This window comes from Egretta garzetta, unplaced genomic scaffold, assembly GCF_000687185.1.
Source record: "Egretta garzetta isolate BGI_Z169 unplaced genomic scaffold, ASM68718v1 scaffold340, whole genome shotgun sequence".
In the NCBI taxonomy this organism is placed as follows: domain Eukaryota; kingdom Metazoa; phylum Chordata; class Aves; order Pelecaniformes; family Ardeidae; genus Egretta; species Egretta garzetta.
In genome coordinates, this window is record NW_009258377.1 from 500014 (window position 1) to 523672 (window position 23659).

A 23659-nucleotide genomic window follows, 5' to 3' on the forward strand; every position below is an offset into this window, starting at 1 on the left:
ATCGTGATCTTACCGATGTGATCCTGTTCCCTCAAAGCACAGCTGTAGTAATAATGAACAAAATGAATGCTGGTGCATGAATGGCTTATGGTTAGCAGCATTAGGATTGATGACCTCTGTTGTTTTATTTTATTCTGTGTGATTGCACAGCTTTTTCTTATTCCCTGTTGGCACTGCAATCCATCCTTGCATCACACTAAGCTATTTGCTCAATTTCTTGCATCATTGTGTTCCACAAGTTGATTTTTCATTACAGAAAGGGAAAGGATTTTCTTTTGAATATTTTGAAGCTACTGTTTAATCACAGAAAGCAATTATACAGCTCCTTTGTTCTGTTATTAGAAGAAGGTACAAATGGCATCACCAATTCAGTCTCCCCGCTATCATGTTTTCTCTGTATTAATCCTCTATATATCTCCTCTAGCTATATCTCTACTGCATCTTCAACATCTTCCCATTTGAAATAGCCCTGGACTTTTTGCTCCTTTCTGATGCAATTAGCTCACTTGTTCATAATGTTAATGAATTCCTTTCATTGCTCTTTTTTATGGGCATTTATACTTTTTTACATCCCTGTTTTTTTGAGATAATACAATGTAAAGTGAACACAGTATTCAAGGTGAGTTTGGAATATCAGCATACATAAAAGAATATGTTCTCTTTTCCTATTTATTCTCTGTCTCATTCTTAATGCAGCCTAACATCTAATTAACTTTTCTGACCACCACTGCACAATAAGTACACTACCTAATTGTGCTGTCCGTAATGACCTGATGATTTTCTTAAAAGGTTAAAAGTAATTGAAAACCTGGAAGAAACTGCACAGAGTTAAGAGAGGGTAAAGGATCTGCATACAAAATGTGGCCACATATTAAAATCCAACATGTTCTTGCATGGCACTTAGACTTCACTGCATAACAAATGCTCCTTTTCTGGGTCATTCTAGAGTTTTCCACAATTTTTGCTAATCTTCACTAACCTACACAACTTTCCATTTATTTTTTGTCACATCACCAGTTACCTCACCTACATCTACCAAAAGAATATTACTGCTGGGCATTATGATAACATAACTTTGCCACTTACAAATCCTACTCTCTGCCTGAAGTATCAGGGCCACTTTAATGTGCAAGACAAGAATTCATCTGTGTATTTATTAACTTTTCTGAAAATATTTTAATACAAAGTTCACAGGAAGATTTTTGGTTAGCTGATGAAACGGTATATTTACATATTTTACCTTAGACAATTCAAATACAATTATCTAATTGCTCCTTTGGTTGCATCCAGTCATTCTTACAGCAGACCTCAATGATGACTAGATCAAATAGCAAAGTTAAAATCAGATAATTGCTCGCCAATGCATATATTCTGATAGTGCTGAGTTCAGAACTACAGAAATCATATTATCACTTGTGGGTATTGAAACAGCACCTGGTTGTTACTCACACAGTACCCGTCAATCCAGAAAGCTTTGAAAAATGTAGCAGAATGCCTGGAAGTTCATTCAGAAACTCACTTTTCTCTATCTCTGCTGGAAAGTTTAACTGTTCAGCCAAGAAGCAGACTCGTTCTGTGTGCTTGAAATTACAGTAATGAACTTTCAGCTGGTAATTGTAAGCTGACAATAAATCCAAAAGATATGCATGAAGTCCCCTCTTTCCTTCTAGTATTTTGTCTGAAATCTCTATGGAGGTCTAAGGTGAGCGGAGAAATCTGGTCCATCTGAATCTCAGATTTTGAGAGCCACAATTGTTGTGCCTGATAGATGAGGGTTAAAACTTGCTTGTGAAAGCAGCCCATATTTTGAAAAATATTCTGCTGAAGGGTCCCTTTTTCTTGTGCATGGGATTATGGAAGGTACATTTGATTCTACAGGCTGAAAAAAGTCAGAAAAAACCATAGGAAACTGGAAAACTAAGTGAGGGCAGATGGTCAGGAACAGATTGCATCAGGCTCAAGAAATACCGATATATCTGATAGGAAGAGCAGAGCTGAGCTGATCATGGTGAAAAGCCACAGTAAACTGACATGAAGCTATGGGTAACACCCTGTACATGGAATTCCAGACACTATGCATGAAGGTGACAGTCATGCAGTATTATGTCCCTAACAAAAGCATAACATGAAGAAAAAAAAGAAAAATACAACATCCCAGTTAAGTCAATGCAACATCCTCCTTGGCCCATGTAGAATGAATGCACACACAGAGATAGACCATTGCAGACCCCACGTTACTGGCATGTCCAGCAGTGGTTCACATGAAGATGGTGGAAAATGGTCTGTGGATCTTCATCATCGAGATCATCCTGTGGTAGTAATGTGTATCTCCAGAAAAAGATTTATAAAGTAGTTTTGGTGTCACCAGAGGGTATAATGGAGAAACAGAGACCATGTTTTGCTCTTCCTTTCAGGAGGAATGAAAGAGAAAAGCAGAGCAGGTATGGGCAGTGAGCAGCAATGCCACCAATGAAAACAAAGAAATCATTTGCAAAGAAAGCAATCAGAAACATCACAGTCTTACAACCTCTCTCCAGTAAAAATGGCATTTTAACTATCAATCATAAAATGGAGCAACATATAAAAATGATACTAAAAAGCTTGGAGAAGCTCAGCTATCCCTATGTCTGTCTGATGGAGCACATATAAGGGTTTTTCTAGAACGGCAAGAACAACCTGATGAAGCCATGTGGGATGTCATCAGCAAAGGCAAATAATCAAAGCTGAATCTCTTCAGAGATGTTGGATAAGAGTTTACCAAGACACGAGAAGAAGTGACAAAAAATTGAAACACAGTTATATCTTAGTAAACACCTAAAATGGCTATTATATCAGGGAAATAAGGATATACCTGTGCTTATGCCTGTACTTAAATCTGGGCGGTGAAAGTGGCAGCCATTAAAAAAATGTACAAAAGTGATGTCAATCAAAAAAAGGCTTATAAATTATTTTTAGTTGGAGCCCTTCAGGTCCAATAAAAGACAGACATGAAAATACTCTAATAATTTCTTATAAGAAAATGAAAAGATATGTCAAGCATTATATATCAAAGAGGTTTCCCACTGGAACAATAGGCAACTTTGATATAGCTGACAAGATGGAGGAACTTGATATTACTGATGTAGAAATGATCATTGGGGAGCTCAAAACAGGTGCTATAAAGATTCATAAAACAGCAGTCTAGGAAAAAAAAATAACTGCAGATCTCTTCAGAAACAATGATGAAGATTTGTTATAATGATTCAACTGAGCAGGGCAGAAGGACTAGAAAAAAAAGAACCTGTGTACATTTATGAAATAGAGAAGACTGTTAGAAGTGTATGGGATCATGACGCTGCCAGCCACAAAGAAACTGCTTTGCACAGTTATGCTGAGAGGGATATGCAGTGCCATGAAGCTCAAGAAAAATGAGCAGTTTTCACCCTAGCCAATTTTGAGTGGATCGTATTTCACGCAACGTCGATGAAGAAAGCGAAGGAATGAATAGCAACAACAGTTCTCCGTAAGAGAGCAGATTTTTTTTTCCTGAGAAAGCCTCTGAAAGTGTAAATGAGAGACATCCGTAGAAAACTCCAGACTTTACAGAATCCTTAATGAGAAAAAATGTGATGCAATCCCACCGACAATGAGGAGTCTGGTCAAATGTTACCAGTGGAATTACAAAAAGATATGTCTTCTTACTCACATTTCCCAGGTTTGTCTCAGACTTCATTGGTATCGGACCTCCCAATGTGGAAAGCAGCTGACAAGAAGTTGCTTTGGGAGATCTGGATTCCACAACACATGACTCTCCCAATATGTCAATCAACAAAAGAGTGATAACCAAATGAGTTTTATAACTACCCAGTAGAAAACAAAAGTTATGGAAGACACCATCAGTCTGAATCATACCACATTGTAGGGGAAACCTTAGGAACTAGTGTTGAATTTAATTCTATAGGCAGTATGAATGACAACTGCTTCTGTAATGACTCCAGTGAGTGAGGCAATTGCTCCTTTTGAAGGGGAATTACTGAATACAGAAATCAAGTATCATCAGCTCTATACTCTCTGTCATTGCTAGCCTTTTGCTAGGTATATTTTTGTATGGATGACAGTAATGGAGCAAAAGAGGTCTGCCTAAAGGAAGATAAATATCTCCTTCTGTGGATTTTAGTACCACTTATGCAGAATAAGTCAGGTAAGAGGAACAAAAAATGTTCAGATCCAGAGACAGCTACAACCACCTGATGCTTTGCAAGTAAGGAAGTGAGCTTTCCTGAGATGTCTGGGGTTTCTTTGACAAAGCAGTCCTTTGGAAAAGTCGTCTTTTTTTTTTTTTTTTTTTTTTGCCTTGAAGTTGCAAAATATGGTTTTCTGAGAGAATTGTAAGACAGAGTGAAAAGAGGAGAGCCCAGAAGGACTCCCTGCAACACAAAAAGCCAGGTGGAAATTTCTCCAAAGCAACCACCTGAACTAATTAATGGGACTGGCCCAGCTCATTTAGAAACACAACATTGTTGAACTGGCTTTCTTGTAACAGATGAAGTAATTATGGAACAAGAATACTAAAATGCAGGTTGGAAATTTAAGATTAGAAACTGCCAGGGTTACAGTTGTTCTCAAAATGCCTCCTGTGCAGGATCAATGGACAAAATAGGCTATCATCAATTTTTAAGTATGATTTCATATACTGTTATCGCAAAGGGAAAAATTAAACATATTTTAGAACTTGAAGATCAGTACTTCATAATTTTTGAGTACTTCATTTTCTGTGAATGCAGTGGCTTGGTACATAATTTCCCTGTTCAAAAAAAAAAAAGACTGGGCAATCTACCTCAAGCATTTAATCAATGCTTTACTTGTATTTCTTTATTAGGATTTGAAACCTTAAATTTCTGCAATAAACTCTGCCTTTTAATCAAGATTACTAATTCCATGATCTAGCAGCATGAAGGCTTTTTCCTGGATGGGACAGGATGGATCTTTGTGTCACATATTGACAGCGGTGGTGTGTAGCAACTGCCTAAGTTGAGATCCCAAAGGTGGCAGAAATAGGATTGTGGAGCCTTGTACTGAATATATGGTAATGGTGAAAGGAAGCACAGCCTGCTATCCTCTATCCCCCTGAAGCCAGTACAATTTTTTGGTACACACCAATTCCTAGTAGAGTACAGATCAGTGTTGCAGGTGCAGTGTGGTCCTTGCCATGGAATAGTAATGTTATGTTATTATTTTGTCAGACTACCAAATTTTCTCAGGAATTGCCAGTGAAAAACAACCTAAGTGGTTTATAATTATTAAAATTCAGTTCAGCTGAAAACAGAATTTCATGTAAATTGCAATGCTAGGAATTCTGAAAGAAAAGTTTCATTGATTTTTTATTACACAAGTTACCAGCAACCTCCTAAATCACTGTAACTTCTGTACAGTAGAGTGTACTTATATGCGTGGATGTTTAGTCTCTGCCTTCTGGTAACCACTGTCGAAGAGTTTGCTTTTTCTGGGGGAAAGGTCTCCTTTTTAGGTTTCCTAAACAACAGGAAACTGTACCCTGATGATGTAATGTTTTATACTCTTCTGTTTGTATTGCTTTTTATTGTGAAGCTAATATAATTCATTCAAATTTTTTTTCACACTTCTAATAAGAATTCTCACATAGTCAATACAGAGAATTACTGAAGAAATGTGGTTAATTCAAGTCACTACTCTACACCACTCATTCAATTATAAATAATTGCTCATGGAAAAACATATGTAACAAGCACGGAAAATAGACAGCCAAAATTTTTGTGGTTTTGAACTCAATGCACAATGAAGTCCTGCCAGACCTCACATTGGTATTTGTAGGAGCCAGCTCTGGAACCACTTAGCTGGAACAACCAGGATCTTTACTCCAAACACAAGCAGTAGCGGTCACTTTAGTGAAGATACAGACAGCAGGGAGGCCTTGTTTTGTCAAAAGCAAAGAAGAGGCAGAAAAAGGACCAGTAGACCTTGCCACAGCAAGTCCAGTTACATGGCCTTGAGAAAAATGCCTGAAGGAAAACTTCAGTATTAGAGGTAAACATGGAAGTCTCGAACAGATAAATCATCCCTTGTTCCTTACTTCCTCCTGTTTTCTGGAAAACAGTCATTGGTACAAACTTGTTTACAAAGAAATACCTGATTTTTTCATCTATTCCTTCCCCTAACAAAAACCTTTATGAAACCAGAAAGTCACAACTAATTTTCCTTGAGATCTAACTGGTTTGATGTTAAGAAAGTAAGGAATTGGGTGCTACCATGAACATATTGTTTTATTGGAATAGCTTCACCTTGAAAGCTTTTTTAAAAGTAGCAAAGCCTACTTTTCAGGAGATGGCATTGGAGATGCTTGCACCATAACAGGACAGATATGGCCTTTGGAATATTTAATGTATAAAAGCGGTAATTTGGTATTGTGGGATGGCTTGTTAAAAGCTCAAGTTTTGTTAATACTACATTGGCTGTACCTTTTTGTCTGTTATTGCCTCACAGTTTACACTGTATTGAAAGGGGAAAATCAGGCAGGGAGAGTTCATTCTTATAGATCTAAGCACAATCTTAACGACACATTTGTTACAACAGCAGAATCCGTTTGCTTAAAAGCGACTGTAGTACATCTCTTTATTCTAGCCAATGCTTTGACTTCACAAAAATGTTACTAAAAAGGCCTTATGGCAATATCAGAGAAAAACTACAAGTGATCAAGCCTTTGCAAAATGAATCTCAATATGCTGCAGTTAGTTTCACTCCACAAAAACACACAAAAACCAGAATGCTTCCAACCTCTCCGTGTTGTTTTTTTTTTCCTGATCTGCCAGAACTCTTCATATTTCCATTTCCTTGCATTCAGTTGACTTGACTTTGGTTAATATTTTGCAATTTTAGTATTAATTAATAGTGCCTAACAGTCAAGTAAATGCACGGGTTTCATTTCTGCATGAGAAATATATTAAGCCACGAAGTACTTAAGGAAATGTGTAACATAAAGTATATTGAATAGTGTCATTGCTGCATTTTTTCCCCACAGTTGAAGTTGTTGGGGTTGCTCACATGCATGGGTGAGTCAGATGTTATGAAAAAATCTTTTCTTTGTCTTCTTGCTCTTTGGAAATGTGTTAACCTTATATGCTTTTGAAAGAATTACTAAAGGAGGCTCCCTGCCTTCAGCCATGCAATCTTCTAACTCATAGTTTCATGAAAGTCAGAAACCAGACTTTTAGTTCACTGATCCTGGCCTAGTCATGTGAACTAGTTTTATTAAGGGCCCCACAACATGACTGTAGGCATGAATTAGGCCATTTTTCAACCCAGAAGCAGGAAACTGTGTGACAGAGCACAGTGTTGGCACGGCGGGACCTTGTGCGAGTGGGACATCGATGAACACCTTCCTCCCCTCTGCCTGGCTGCAGCAGTGACACCCCTGCACTCTGCCGCTCCCTCAGTACCGGCCAGAGCCTCTCCTCAGAGGATACAGCAAATCGAGGTGCTGAGCTGCAAATCACACCTGCTTCATGATGCTGGGCACTTCTCCCAGCATAACTATTTCCAACTTTTTCCTTTGTTTCATTTTCTATTCTCCTGCCATGCACCCACTGGAGCAATTTGCCACATGCAGAAATGAGTCTTGTCCGTGGCTTGCGTGACCTCCTTAAGAGCTCAGCACTGCCAGCCTGCCAAATGGTTGTTTTCTCAATATACCACTAGTATAGTAACACTTCTTATCTTTCTGGGTACTTCAGGATAACAAAATAACGTTTTTTTTTATTGAAGATGTATTTTCAGACACTTAGAGTGAGCCATAACCTAGGCCAGGCCCAGCTGGCTGCCAAGAGATTTATTTTCCACCATGCCTTTGGGAGATGTAGAGCTTCTTCAGGGGAGAAAAAGTAAGCAAAGGGGTTTGTCCTGCCCGCCCTGGTGTAGGAGCTGGACCAGGATTTAAGTGTCTCTGTGGGTCAGGTGGGGGCCAGTTCAGGTTTCCTTCTGCATCTTTTGGGAAGCAGGATTAAAGAAGATCTTGCCTTTAAGGCAGTGGTGTGACAAGTGGGAAACATTGAATTATTTCTTCCTTGTGCCACTGATTCGTTACCTTACTGTGTTCAACCCCTGTGAGCCCCTCCATTAAGGCTAGCATCAGCCCTAATCTGGGTCCTAACATACTAGGATGAAAAAATAAAGCAAGGCTTAACCCCCACCCTAGAAACTTTGCCAACTAAATGGACAAGAGAAAAGAAGCACTGTATACCTTCCCCAAATAAAGAAGAAGAGTGTGTCAGGGGGTCAGATGCTCCCTGGGGGCTGGAGCGTTCCCTCCGTGAACATGTAGCCACCGCGATGTTTCACAAACAGCCACGCTCAGTACTTCAGAAACTCTCTCCCATGGGAAAACTCAATACCTCTGAAAGTAAGACAGGCACAAGAAAGTGCCATTCTCGCTCACTGCATGTGCATCCTCCTCCTGACAGAGTATTTGCTCACCAGTACTTTCCTTAATTCTTAGAACTTCTTTTATTGGGGTCATGTCAGAAAGACCCTGTTGGAGGACTGTTTCCAGATGGGCTATCTACCTAGACATTCTGCAATTTTCTGCATCACAGATAGGCATAGCAACCTTTTCACAGAGTTATGATACCCACATTATTTAGAGGTTTCAAACAGGTTCTCACCTAGCAAGAAGGCTGCAATAGACCATAGAGACAATGAGTTTTGTGACCGTTATTCCCCTTAGTGAGTGGGAGACACAGCTCCACCGTAGGAAGCAATGACACTGGAACACCATAAAAACTCAGAACTATCCATTTTCAAATATAATTGAGGCATAAAACACCCAGCATGTATTCAGAATCCCAGATGGGAAAATTGCTTTTCCACAGCATTTCTTATATACAAGATAGTCTGTTGGACTTTTAGATACCAGAGCTTACTGATATAATGCTTATGTTCTTAAATTACAAGATATCTTAAAGCACCTTCTGAGTTTATCCTCCTCAGGGCCTTTTGACAAAGCAAAATTAATCCTAGAAATAGGAGATAGGAAGTTACCTGGCAGCATCTCTTACCTCTCCTGCACTGCATCATCGTAAGTACTCCCAATTTGTCTCTGACTTCAGTAAAAAATCCAGTGATGAGGAGTCCACCGAGTGCCTCAGTTACCTGTTCAGGTCTTGAACCAACTTAATCATTGCAAAATGTTTTCTATTTTTCCGAAATCTAATTCTGCTTAAGATTACTTAATTTGCTTTTATTCTGCAGTCCCATCCCCAAGAAAATGGGGAACTTTTCACTACCACCTTTTATTAAGGTAAACTTCAATGTATATAGGAAGATTTGTATCTCATCTCTTACTGTCCTCAACTTTTATTACATTGTCATATTTTCCAGACTTCTTGTTTTACTATTCTTTTCTTGACTTAGCTCAGATTTGTCTCTCATACTAGTACTTAGGTTATAGGTCAGCTGTGGTGATTAAAGGTGAATAACCACTGTTTTCCTGCAGACAATGTTCCTGTAATACAGCTCAGAGACATTGCTTCCTCAGTGGTATCACCTTACTCTATCATTCCATTTGTAGTCTGTCCTCTACCCTCAAATCCTTTTGTGCCCAGTCAGTATTTTCTCCATTAATTAATCATGAACACCTTATTTAACAAACCAAGAGGTGAGAAAATCCCAGTAGAGACAAACGTGTCAGCCGGGACTAAACCAGTAAGGGCGGGTATGTCTGCTGTCTCACAAGGCTCCTTGGCTTTTCACATGGAGTCTACAACTGATACGCCTCTTTTTGAAGTAAACCCCCCAAACAGTCCTGAATTACTTTTAAATGAATCATATAAAATGCTCTCTGAAAGAGAGTGAAGGTACATGTACCTGTGTATACATTTTAGCAGAGAATAATAATAAGATGCTGGAAAAAGGAAAGGCATTCAGTGGTAGCTACGGCATGCACAAATTGCCATTTCCCCCAGACTTATGAGGTTCTTTTATTCAAACAGAATTGAAGGTTTTATCAGAGTGAAACTGAATTTAAATTGCAGTAGCCAGCTAAAAGTGGCTTACATGTAAATGAGAACCTAAGAAATGGAAAGATTTCCTACTGTCTCTCCTTAGGTCAGAGTTTATTCCTCCTCCTTTTTTATCTTGGTTTTCAAATGAATATTGCAGTGCATTTGGAAGCAGGATTTTTCAGCAGTCTCTTTCTCTTTCAATATAAATCACATTTCTCCTTTTGTACTTACACAACAGATGGGTAGGATTATCCCTGGGAAAACAAGGCAATGCATTCTTATTCAGAAACCTCGCAAAGTGAGAACAGCTTAGAGGATCACAGGTCCAAGATAACAGGGGAGGATGGAGATGCCTTAGATAAGGTTATCACACTCTGGTGTGGATTTTCCTGGTCAGAAAAACATTTACAAAAGAAATTCTGTGTGCTAACACATACCTTAGCACCCTGAAGGGTTATAGGCACCACATATACTCTGTAGATTGATCTGTGCATATTTAATATACATGACTGGCATCCCTTGGATTTGCTGTGAAAGGAAGACAGAAGGAAGGAAAGAGCGAAAGGTTTAGTGCTGACAAGGAGAGAGCATGTTCCTGACCATGCCATAGCAGTGGCCTTGTGCTTGTTATCACTTTTTCACCTTTATTACTTCGTTCATATCTGATTGTATGGAATTCAGTTCTTCTACTGACATGGTATAAAACCAGAGGAGCTGAAATGATGGCTTTGTGGAAGGGAGCACAGGGCTATGTATGGGAAAGAACAAGGAAGGTGTGGGGATGGCTTGTAACTGGAACTCAGTGAAGAAAACATATTGGTCTAAAAGGGTAAAAAAAAGTCTTGAGCTTCGTGCTTTGTTAATTCAGACCACCAGCTGCATGTCTTGTAAAGCATGTGAGAGTACATGTCTTGTAATGTACACGTGAGAGTGGTTCTACTGGATCAGACCAAAGGTTCCTCTGGCCCCAAATCCTTGTTGTGACAGTGGTCAGCAGCAGGTCCCTAACAAGGGATTTGATATACAGCAGAAAGCATACTAATTTGCCTCTGAAAAGCAAATATTTCTTCTTACATATATCGATATGTTAACCGCTAAAATATGGTAGTCAATAGCTTAGAATCTTGCAGGTTCAAATCAAATCCTGAATTTGGGCCCTCTAAAGATGGATTATGGGATATTATATAAATAATCAGTATGCATTTTTCAAATCAAATATTATCGATCATATAGCATCATAACATTACTTGGTGTGTGATTTATACTGCATATATGAAAGATAACTGGCACCATGTGTTAATTCATGCACAGGCATGTGCCACCCACTGTGTGTCTGCAACGGAAAAGTGGAAGAGTGATACCATCTTTCCATAAAGAAAAAGCACCAATGAAGATATTTGCATATTACCTTTCCCTTAAAAATTAATCTTTACTGATGCAAGTTTGCTCCGCATGGGCAGAGAAAATAGGCAACTACATAGGAAATAATTCCAGCAGAAGGCTAACTGGCAGGCTTTGCCCGCTGTCCCCTGCTACAAATGGACCCTCCGGGAAGTTTTCAGAGCTGAGATTATCATGGTCTGGGAGCAAGGGGTAGTTGCTTTTTACTGTCCCTGTGGTTGCTGCACTTACTAAAAATAAAAACTGTGAGAGTGCAATCAGTATTTAAGACAAAAAATTCCTCTTCCTCAAGGAGTGATTCCATTTTCTTCTTTTTAGGAATCAAGTCTCCAGTTATGGCATATTAATTATGATGCTCCACCTGTTTTATTGGCTTGCCCATGTCAAAAGGGGCAAAATATTTTGTACAGAAGATCTTTAACAACTCAATTTTTAGGCTAGTTTATTGAAATGTCTTTACTCCTCCATCCTTTCCCCTGGCCTCCACCTGTGACTGTTCTGTTAAATTTTTAGGTGCCTATGGCAGATGGATTCTTCTACTGCTTCCGTCCTCATATTATCAAGACCATCCCATGGTTGGGGCACTCCCATCAGTGCCACCATGGAAGCCAATGTCCCCCTCGTCCTCCGGTCTTGCCAAGGTAGACAAGCACCCTGAAGCAGGGTGACCGTGGTGGCAGAGTAGAATTTAGCCCAACATGCTCTTCAGCCATTTCACGGAGCTCAGCACCCCCCACACCCTGCATATCTTGACCGAATTCATGCTGTCCACTGTAATTCCTCTGGGATCACCCAACCTGCTAACAGCAGCAGTTCCCAAGCATCTCTCATGGTGATTTGAAGGTGCTGGAAGTGGAGGATGCTCAGCACCTATCAGGGTGTGGTGAAAAAAGCGACTCTTTTATGTAAAATGCAATTGATACAGAGTCTTAAAGTTCAGAGGAAAGAGTCTAAAATAAATCATGGCCTGGCAAAATAATATATCAAGAAATTATTAGAATTTTAAAATTTCAAATTTTCATATATTTAAGGATTCCAGCTCAATATCTCTACTTTCCTCTGATGCTTCCACTGCATGTAGCCTCTTAAATAGGTACTCAGAGAATTACTTCTTTTTTCCTCCCCTGACTCTTTGCAGTCTGTTCCTACTGCAATGCATGAATTTGCCATAGCTCCTTTTAATTAGCCTGGTAAGTTAGAAACTGATCAGAATATCAGATATTTAGAAAACTTAATTTAGGAAAAGCTCTGACAAAAAATATTCTGATCTCTTCTTCACCTCAAAAAACTCCTATTTATAAGACCATTCACTCATGGTTACCAGCTGTTCCCAAGGGTCAAAAGGACAAAGAGCCAAGTGGGATGTCATATTACTTGCCTTCATACTATTCTGTTGATATAGCTCTGTTATAATGATATTTTGCAGAACCCAGCTGTGAGCACGACATATACAGTCCACGGAGGTGTATGGGTCATTTTCTAGGAACAAGGGACAAGTGCTATCACAACTGTATGCAGTTTCTCTTTTCTGCCACCCAGACATAAACCCTCACAACAAAATTTTGGTCTTGTGAGACAGTCTGGGAAGGAAGGGGAGGGGGTGTGCATGTGCGCATATGTGTTTGTTGTGTGTGTGTGTTTGCCTGTGTGTATTTTTCTTAATCAACTGCCCTTCTCTCTGGTTTATAAGGCTTGGGGATTGGATTTGGTTTCTCTTCTCCACAGGAGGGAGGTGGCACAGAGCCACTTTCCAGTCTGCCCCTCATTTCCCTTTGTTATCCCGCAGGCCAGCTCCAGCAATTCTGTCGCACCCTCTGGCACTGTCCTTCATAGCTCTTCAGTCACCCCCCAGCCCGACACCATCCAGTCCCCTTCTCTTCCCTCTCAATATGTGTTTGATTGCCCTACCCTCCCTCCATTCATTTTTTTCACCCCTTTCAGTCAGGCTTGTCTTGTTCTTCAACATATGCTTCATAACTTTCCCAGCTGTTGTTTTTCTTTCTCTTTTTCAGACATTTTCTCTCTCTTCTTTGATTGCCTTCTCAGCCTATCCAGGACTGTCATTTGTGTATGTCATCCTTCTGTCATTCATATGGACTACAACAGCCTTCCCAAACTCGGCTTCCATAATAAATGGCACAAATTGAATTACGTTGCTGCCTCCAAGCAAATTAAAACGTTTCAAGACAGAGCTCCTTTTCGTCTTCTTTGTCCAACGTTTAATTTGCACATCTGTTACTCCCTGAAATGAGTATTCTGCTTATGCTACATTTCCTTCCTCTACTACCCTGAATTCTGCTGCCATTTCAGACTATCGCAGTAATATAACAACTTAATATGAATTATTTTTTCATGTAGTGTCCTTCTAGGCTATTTATTGGTCAATGCAATGCTTGAACCACAACCTCAGTCTGCATTACTGTAAGCTCTCCCAAGAGAGAAGCACTATCCCTTAACCAAACTAAAAGGCTTGCTGTGTAAAAATTATTCTGGTGTTAGGGCTGGCCGTAATCTCTCGTAATAAACAGCTATGAGGCTGAGTTATTACCACAGTTTGCCTGCAACTATAAATCAGTCTCAACAGATGTTTATTCCTTCATATTCTATTAAGCATCTGCGATTATCCTTGAAATATATTGGAATAATCAGCCTTTAAGACATATTCATTTATACCAACAGGATCTGCTGATGATAATATCCTTGTAATTATGCCACTATGAGCATTCTCAGCAAGGACATAATTTTTTCTATCACGATCCTTTAAAATATTTATAGCTGTCGATTTACCATTATGTGAGAGTATTTCCTTGCCCTTTAGCCCATCTCAATACACTTTCCTACAGAATAGTAAGTATCTGACATTTGAGGCTCCTTGGTTGTAAAAGAGAATTTATGGCTAGCAGCTGACTTGGGAATGTATGTTGTAAACAAAGCAGCAGTTTTTTCCATCTGACTGACTTACAGAATTTTTGGAGCTATGTGACAGCTTCTAAGACACAACAGTCCAGTCATGAAGACAGAAATTAATTACTATTTTCCTATAAAAGACAATGGGCAACCTTCTGTCCCCCTACCCCTAGACCCTATTGGAATCATGAATTGGAGATAGCCCTTGTGTTGGATCTCTACACAGAAATAAATTTTACTCTGGCTGAACAACCTTGAAGGAAATATCTTCACTTGGAAGATTAATGAATGCCGTCTGCTGCATTACTTGTTCACCCAAGCCCCCCATCTCCCCGGTGTACGAGCAGGATATATTCAAAGGCAGCAGCAGACCTCGGAACAGCTGCAGTAGTTAGTGAGGGCTTTCCTCAATCCAACAGGCAAAAAGGCACCCTTATCTGACTTCTTTAAAAGCTTCAGAGTCACTAGAGGTCCATCAGAGGAGTGAGGGCTTAGGTTTGGTGAGACTGATGAAATTAAAAAGTGTGAGAGAGAGCATTCATAATCCAGCACATGGCACATTTCTTTTATGTGAAATCCTGGTTCAGGTCTCATCAAAACTGTACATTTCTATGTACGCGTGTATTTGTTTTACAAACTGGGATTTATTATGATGTAGTTTATTTCATAAAAAAAGTTCCTGACAAGATCAGTTTGACATCCTTATCTGCCTTTATTACTCCATGATTCCCATTTAAAAATAAGGTGCTCTCTAAGCAGTGGTATATGTGAAGGTCTTGTGGATTTGGGGTGAGTTCACACCTTGTGGTTGGATTATTCTGCACCTCTGAGGACTGAGCCGTGGTCAAAGCGAATGATGGCCCTACCCTGCATGGATTCACTACTGTACAGTAATATAGCTCAACATTTTTCCTCTCCCTTAGTGTGGAACTAAACTGATCACTTTCTTTTCTATCCATCTGCTCATTTTCACGTATTCAGTACCTCTGAAGTTTTCTGTTCTGTATCATATGTGATTAACATTGACTAACAGATCCAACGTATACCATGCAGGACACAGAGAGAGAGTAATGACATCATCTCTAAGAAACCTGTCTAAAAAATAGAGCAAGATCAAACCAATGCAGCATATGCTAAATGAATGAAAACCTGGCACCGTGATAGATCTCAGCTGGGGATTTGGAGATAAGAATTACTATCCTTGTGGTTTTTTCCTAGTCATCAAGGAGGTTTTGGTTAAAACACTAATCACATCTTTTTCAATGATGTGGAAGCAAAAATAAAATTCTTGCCAGTGAACTTTGCAGATGTCACAAAACCCATGCAATGATAATTGATGACGGGGACAGGTTTAGCTCTGCAGAAGAGCGTGAATCACATGCTAGACTGTGCCCACATTATGGATGAGAACGTATGACACATTTACCAGTGGTGTTTGTATTTTAGGAAACAGTGACTTGGAAGCAGATTTGAGCTGAACATGAGTTCAAAATGTGATAGAGTAGCTAAGAAAACAGTGACAATCTTATACCTAAAAGGAGGGAACTAGTGAGCAGAAGATATGGTGTTACCACCTGATGGTTTTGGTGAAAGTTTATATTCAGTTCACCTGTCTGCACATCAGCAACAGCCCTAAAATGATAGGAAAGGTCCAGAAAATACTGATTAAGAGTATTAGCAACCTGGAAAATCTTCCTAATTCTGAGAGTAAGGAAGTTCAATCTATTTAAGCTTTGGCAGCATAAATATATTACAAGACATTAAGCTAGTGAAATACTTTGCTGAACATTAATTTTGTTGTTCTGGCTGCCCACAAGTATGTTCTTTAGCTTGTGGACAACACAAGGTTGCTTTGCCCTCACGGAAAAGACGGCTGGCTGTTTTACAGTCACTGTGGTTAAAAGTGAACACAAGAACCACTGCTGTAGAGTAGCTAATGTACTATCTTCTCATTGCCTGACAGTAATTTACCCTACAGTGCCACATCCTCAGTGAATTCAAAAGTAGGTTAAAAGATGACGTGGTCAGGACACAAAAGTACAAACATGGGAAGCTGTCATAATTTTGTGGTCCCTTTAAACTAACACAATCCAGCAGCTGGAATCTGAAGCTGAAAACATTGAGAGTGGAAATGAAAACCTAGTTTTCTAGAGAGACAGCTATCAATTACATTCTTGAAGTTAAAGTTACAAATGTTTCTAAAAGATCACATAGAAGCTTTGTCTTTGATACAGGGAAACCCTTCAGAACATCTTGGATCTGATTTGTCCGAGAAGTCACATTACACAGATAATGCCATTTCCTTTTAAAAATCAATATATTTGTAAGATCAAAAAGTTATGAGGCTGCTTCTCCCTCCTTGACATGTGATCTATACAGCCACCATACTGCCAGGAGTATCAATGGTAAGAATATCTGGACTGAAAATTGGTTTATGGATTATAGCTGTGCTGACTTCAAATAATCCTTTATAAATTATGATTTCTTTATAAATGACCCCTTATCATTATGATTTAATGATAAAGAAAGAGAAGACACAGCTGGTTGCCAATGAGATTGAAGTTAGGAAAGGCATGGTGAAGGCTGAGCTCTTACTCTTGTGTATCAGCATGACAGCACCATATGAATTGATTGCATTAGCATTCAGCTGAAATGTAAGCTTGTAAACATCTTTCCATCACTGAAGGTTACCCAAGGTATTTGTTTCTAAGATATACTCAATGCCTGTTTGTTTGGAGTTTTTTGTTATATATATTAATTCTGGTCAATAACCTTCTTCCCCTCTGCTTAACGGGACATTGCAGTCATCATTTTCTATTCCTTAACAGCTTTTGTTCTTGTTGATTTAGACAGTAAAAAAGGAGGAGGTCATCCCTCTACTTACAGCCTAAATCCTGTCCCAAATCACTGCAACACTTGCAGTGCTACAAAAGTCCACAGAAATAACACATCTTGTCATTTGAATCCATAGAGGAGCTGAGGTTCAGTGGCTGAAGAGAGGTAAAATTTTTTATTTTGCTGAGGAGCCTTAGGAAAGTATATCCTATCCTATTAGCCTTAGCCTTTCTTCTTTGGAGGTTAAAATTGCATTTTCAGAAACAAGGTATCTTGCATGCAGGATCACTTTGGATTTTGCACACACACACACAGATACATTGATGCCTATTAAAAGACTTGCAGAAAATTTGAGCTAAATCCTGACAGGGATCAATGTTCTATCAAAATCTCAGTGGAGGACCCTTAGACAGCAGCACTTTCAGCTTTCCCAGAGGAGGACCTGATATACAAGGTTAATCGCAAAGATTCATTTTGTTGAGGGATCAGAAACCCAAAGCTTACTCTATATAATACTTAAATCCCTTAGTGCAACCAGCAGAGCCTCAGTGCTTCTGTCCTCTAAAGCTTATACTTTCTATTAATTCAGGATACCTGTTCATTCATCTTTGTTTCCAGGCCAACTGCTAAAGGGTTTTGTGGTTCAAAGAAAGGCACACTCATGGTTCAGAAAGGCAGGAGATAAACTGCTGGCTCCTTTGCAGTCAATAGGACTTATTTACTGTCTTCAGTTCTGGATTTCACCAAATACTTTTGTATATGCAAAGTTACATTTCTGTAACTTTTTCTGTACATTTATTTACCAGATCTGTACATGAAAAGGAAAATTAGAAACACTTCTGAACTCTGTATTCACATGGAGATGAAAGGTTTTCCCAGAAAACAGCTAATGTGAAAAATTGCAAGCATATGTGCATTGGTCTCTAATAATTCCTATAATATAAATTCAAAGTTCCAAACTATTGACTCCTGAGGGTGAGACACTTTCATGGGCAACTTCAGACTGTGCCAAGACAACATCCTACCTGGAACTCATCAGAATTTTTGATACTCAAAACGTGAATCTGAATTTTGTTCTTTGGCTTGATTTTTATAAAAAATCAGCAGAACACATGGCAATCCTACAGCTGACTACATTTCTCCATCTCACCATGAAGGCAGGGAAAGTGGAATGGAATGACTTCTAATGAAGAGGACGATGTGAACATGATATTCCTGGACTAGCCCCTTTTCTCTGTATCACTTCAAATAGGTAGTGAAAGCTGACTGATCACATTAACATTTAAGGGCATCATTTTATAATAATGGCTGGGAGATATCTTTGTTCATACTATTCTGTAAAGAAGTGACCTGAACAGAAAATACGCTTTGCATGAATCTCCCACTTATCAGACTAACAAACATAGAGTGACCAGAGTGTGTAGGAATTACAATGCAGTTTGTGGAAAATTCATAACACCGGCTGTAATTCATGCAATGGTTCAAACAAAAAAAAAAATCTGTTAAGAAGTCCAGAGACAGAATAAATATGGTCAGTTCTTTCTGCACCAAAAGAGCTATGAGAACCCCCATATGTTTTGAGACATCTGCTTTCTGTCAACCTGTTTGGCTAGTCTATGATACTACTGAAGCAACTATATAATAGGCATTAATGTATTTATAGCAGACAGGCACTCTGGCTAAAAACTGGAAAAATTGATGGAAAAAAACATGAGCTACTTATCTAACACACTGATATACCCTTATCTCTCAGTGGTGTTATGTCTGAACAATGAGAGTTGATCAGATCAGATGAAAGTTTTAGTGAAATGGACTCATGGTTACAACATATTTTACTGAAAATGGCCTTGCTTCAGGTATGGTCACAAATATTCTGAGTGTGAGTGTATGTAAAAAGATAAGGACACTATCTACATTTACCTACTCTGATCCCAGTTGGCTGCAAAAAGCAGAAGAATCTTCCTGCCACAGTGGTCACGATTTTCCAGTACTCCCGGGAACCCATCTGTCAGAGCCCTTTTGATTCCTGGATCATCAGCCTTGAAGTTTTTGAACATATCCAGATTTAATTGGCGGTACTGGAAGTACTGAGCCAGCAGTCTGAAGGCCTCAGTTTGGTGGAACTTTCTGGCTCGGAGAAATCTCAAGATGAAGGCATCATCTGTACGTAAAAACCCAATGTCAGGCCTCGTGATGATCATGTCCCTGACTTGCTGGATATCCTGATGCAAAATGTCTGGGTTTTCATTCAGTTCCAGGCGGGCTTTTTCTATAGTCTCTGGACTAAGTCCAGCTTGTAAATGGGTCATCTCTGCAAAAACCTCTTTTCCAAATCCCTAACTTCAGATATTTTAGTAGGAGAAGTGCTGATCCCATTCAATGGATGGTCTGCTGTGAGCGTGAGCCATTCAGAAGCTTTTTGCCATCAAGCTGATTTTTAACAAATGAAAGCAAAGGGCTTTTCTTATTCTTGCAGAAAGAGTAACAGGCAGTTCACATGTAGTATAATCCATCCAAAGGAAAGTGCTGTTTATTCCATCACTTACTAAAAGAAAAAGCAAATATATAAAAGAAAGATTAAAAATATATATAAAGCTTACAGGAATGCATTTCTGAACTTTATATAGCAATAAAACTGCTTAGTGTGCTTCATATGTAAGAGGATATCAGTCAAATAATTTCAGAATGGGTGCATTTAAGATAAGGCAGTCACTGACATCTTGAATGTATTCAAGCTTTCAGAAAGGCAATCTGATTAATTGGCAATTAATACTAAAATGTATCAACTTATTATTAGAATACACTTTGCAAAGTTGTCTTATAGAAGTGTGGGAGATCCAGCATCCCATAACTCCAAACCTGGGATGACAAAAGCAAAAATAATAGTAATTTTTTTCCACCACTAACAGAAGCTACATTTCAGCTCCCCAAGTATGCAGATTTACACTTATAATAAGTATAACAACTGGTTGATTTCATTTTATCAGCCGTACTATCAGCTTGTAGATTTCCTTGAGTTAGTCCCTGAGCTGATTGTAAAAATTATTAAAACCCCCCCCAAAAAAAACTTCACCAACATCAGGGCTATTTTGTACTTGGTAAAACCTCACTGAAAATATTTCCCATTGAGACTTAATACAGCTTCATGGGAAACTTCCCATGATTAAAGTGTTTGATGAATTTAATCCAATAGGATTGGTGTTTTAGTTGAAGAGGTGCATTTTATTCCAAATTCTTTTTTTTAGCATCTTGTAGCTTCCCTGAATACCTGGTTCTGAATTTCATTTTCATTCCTGTACTTTACCTCGAATTTGTTTTTACAAGTGATAGAAGAAAAGCTGCTTAAGCTGTTATGTATGAGCAAAATGGTACAGTGAATCTCTTACATTTCAGTGACATAATTAGCAAGAGGCTGTCATCGAAGTCTGTGTAGTTACACTTGTGTGAAATGAGATCAAGGTTTGTTCCAATGTGAAATGTGTGTGAAGAAAGATCAAGATCCATCCAATTTTTCAGCCATCACAAAAACAGACAAGCAAACAAAAATCCCCACCGCTTAACTGATCTCTCTCTTTCTAATTTCTGAAAAAGAAAAATTCGTTAAAAATTAAAAGGGAATCCCTCAGTGAAAGACATACTTTATTGTGTTTGAAGAAAGCTGTTTGGAACATTATGAATTATTTATAGCAAAACAACCATTTTGCTCAGCTACTCCCCTGGGTTCAGCATTCTCCTATCAAACAAAGGGGACAGCAACAGCCAGAGCATTTCTTCATCCAGGGGCTGCCCAAAGTTACATTGCAGGACCTGGAAATCAATCACCACAAGGGATGCCCGAGTTCCCTGTTTTGTGAGCTTGCATGTCATTGAGAAAAACTACGTTTCAGATGCCGCAGCTGCAGCCCTGGGATGAGATCCCTAAATCTGAATACAGAGAGTTTCTGCCTATTTGCTTAACGGACATTTGTGGTGGGAGATAAGCTTTTCCTTCAACACCAATGCGCATTAGACTTGTCTGTGGGTGATACAAAGGAGAGTTCGTTAAGCAGTCTCTTTCTGTATTCACTGCAGAGCTGGAGTGAAGAAGAGCTACCTGGAGGGCAGAGTATCAGGTGATTCATCAGCCTGGGAAAACTTGGGAAAAAGCCGGGAGGAAAGAAGGCTGGCTGCCTTTGACAAGTCACTATGGAGTGCAAATGACTCCAGAAAAACATGGCCTGAAGTTTTGAGGGGGTAATTTATGGGTCCAAGTTATTCAATTCTTAAAGAAATTAGAGTTGTATTAAAGGTGGATGGCACACATAAAAATAAAGTAATAGTTACTTGCTTTCCACTTGCCCTTATTAGACCAAAGTAGGATAACTCTGATGCTATCAACTGAATTTCACTGATGTATGCCATGGGAAAATCAGGCCAACATTTTGTGCTTAAGATCTCAAATTAATGGTGGCATTAGCATTTTCTTGCATAAATCATGGTTTTAGTTACAATTGCTTCCATGAGCTGGTTAGGGGAGCTCAGTGTGTTTAAGTGCGACACAGTAACTGAGGGAGCATAGTGTAAGGATTGGTTTTTTCCCTAGTTTTAACAGCAAGTCATACCCTAAGCAGCTGCTTGTGCTTGAGGGTGCTTGGCAGAGGGGTGGAGGTTATTTGCAAGCAAGGAGCTTATTTGGGGTCTGTGCCAGCTCTGGCTCAGGGCTCAATATGAATTCGAACACCTTTGGAGCTCCTGTGACTTAGAATTACAGAATCATAGAATCCCAGAATGGTTGGGTTAGAAGGGACCTTTAAAGATCATCTAGTCCAACCCCCTTGCCATGGGCAGGAACATCTTTCACTGGATCAGGTTGCTCAAAGCCCCATTCAGCCTGACCTTGAACACTTCCATACAGTGGGCCATCCACTGCTTCTTTGGGCAACCCATTCCAGTGTCTCACCACCCTCATCATAAAGAATTTCTTCTCTATATCCAACCTAAACCTACCCTCTCTCAGTTTAAAACCATTAGTTCTTGATCTATTACTTCAGGCTCTAGTAAAACGTCTGTCCCCATCTTTCTCATAGGCTCCCTTTAAGTACTGAAAGGCTGCAGTAAGGTCCCCAGAGCCTTGTCTTCTGTAGGCTGAACAACCCCTGCTGTCTCAGCCTTTCTTCATAGGAGAGGTGCTCCAGCCCTCTGATCACTTTTGTGGCCCTCCTCTGGACCTGCTCTAACAGGTCAAGGACTTGTGGCAGTTAACTGTCACGCCCAGTGGGTTCATCCATTTTCTGAGAGTTTGTGGAAGTAGAACTGTCCCATCCTCTGCTCCTTTTCTGATTCCTATCTCTAGCAAGGTGTTTCTTTGGAAATAAAGCAAATTCTTTAAAGGTCAGCTGCAGTCTACTCCAGAAGACAATGGGGTTAGACCAAGGACAGAAAGTCTGGCCCTTCAGATTTCCTTATAGGATCCCCAAGCATTTAGTGTCAAAAATTGTGCTACTTATTATCATTAAAGTTTCCTAGGTTTTTTTACGTTGTTTAAATGGATTAGCACCCTTGATGCCCAGGATGATCCCAAGGTGAGGGAGATACAGTCTTCTCCTGTCAGATGTTGTTGCCAAAGAGCAACTTACAAATACTCAGTCTAACACAAGATACATTTTTAAATGCATTTCAGAGTTTTCTCATAGTGAGCTGAGCTATAGCCATGGGCTACAGCTTACAGGACAGCCTATAGATTATCCTGATTATCAGCCAGAATAGAGTTTGCACTAAAATACCGTATTGTCATAATGTTATATATTGCAAAATAATTCAAAATGTGTATGAACAATGTTGTCGCTATCTGAATCATAACACAAATCATGGGGTTAGTAGTAATCCACTCTAGCACCATTGACTTCAAGGAGTCTGATTTATATCAGTGGATGATTTGGTTCTCCCACTGCTTACCTTGACAATAAATTTAATGCTCCATAGCCACCCAGTTTAATTGTCATTGTGCTTTCTCAAATGGTACTGATTTATTCTGGTTCCCAAAGGTATAACAGAAGCACCTTCTCCATTTTCACTCCCTCCCACACACGGCAATTTCTCGTTGTCTTCCGGTGCTGTGTACAGCTCTGATCCATCTGCCAATTTTTCAGATGTTTACATCTTTGTTCTGCTTTTTTTTTCTTCCCAAATGAAGATGCTGGCCTTTTTTCCCTATCTTGAATATTGTTGCCACGTATTGGCACACTAGACTCTTTGTTATAGTCTCAACAACTGGTTTTCTGTGTTGTGACTCTTTGTTCCCAAAGGACTATTTGCTCTCCTGATATCTTTTCACAATGACTTACAATAAATCATCCCTCCAAAGGAACAAACCCCAGTTTTAAACAAGGAAAAATAATTAACAGAGTTTTGAAACACAGCATATTAATACAGGGGAAAAAAAAAGGGAAATTTCCACCAAAATTGTGATGTCACATACCATTTCACCTTATTCATTCTCATTCCCAACAAGAGAACCACAGGGGACA

The 23659-nt window shown here is 39.3% G+C and overlaps 1 protein-coding gene across 1 annotated transcript in view; it reads right to left on the reverse strand.

Moving 5' to 3' along the window:
* Window positions 1–19462, reverse strand: part of CLVS1 (clavesin 1) — a 95377-nt gene extending 75915 nt beyond the window's left edge. Inside the window, exon 1 of the mRNA XM_009640301.2 lies at window positions 19074–19462. Coding sequence (XP_009638596.1) covers window positions 19074–19462 — 389 coding nt within the window. The remainder of the gene's footprint in view (window positions 1–19073) is intronic.
* Between the last annotated feature and the right edge of the window lie 4197 nt (window positions 19463–23659).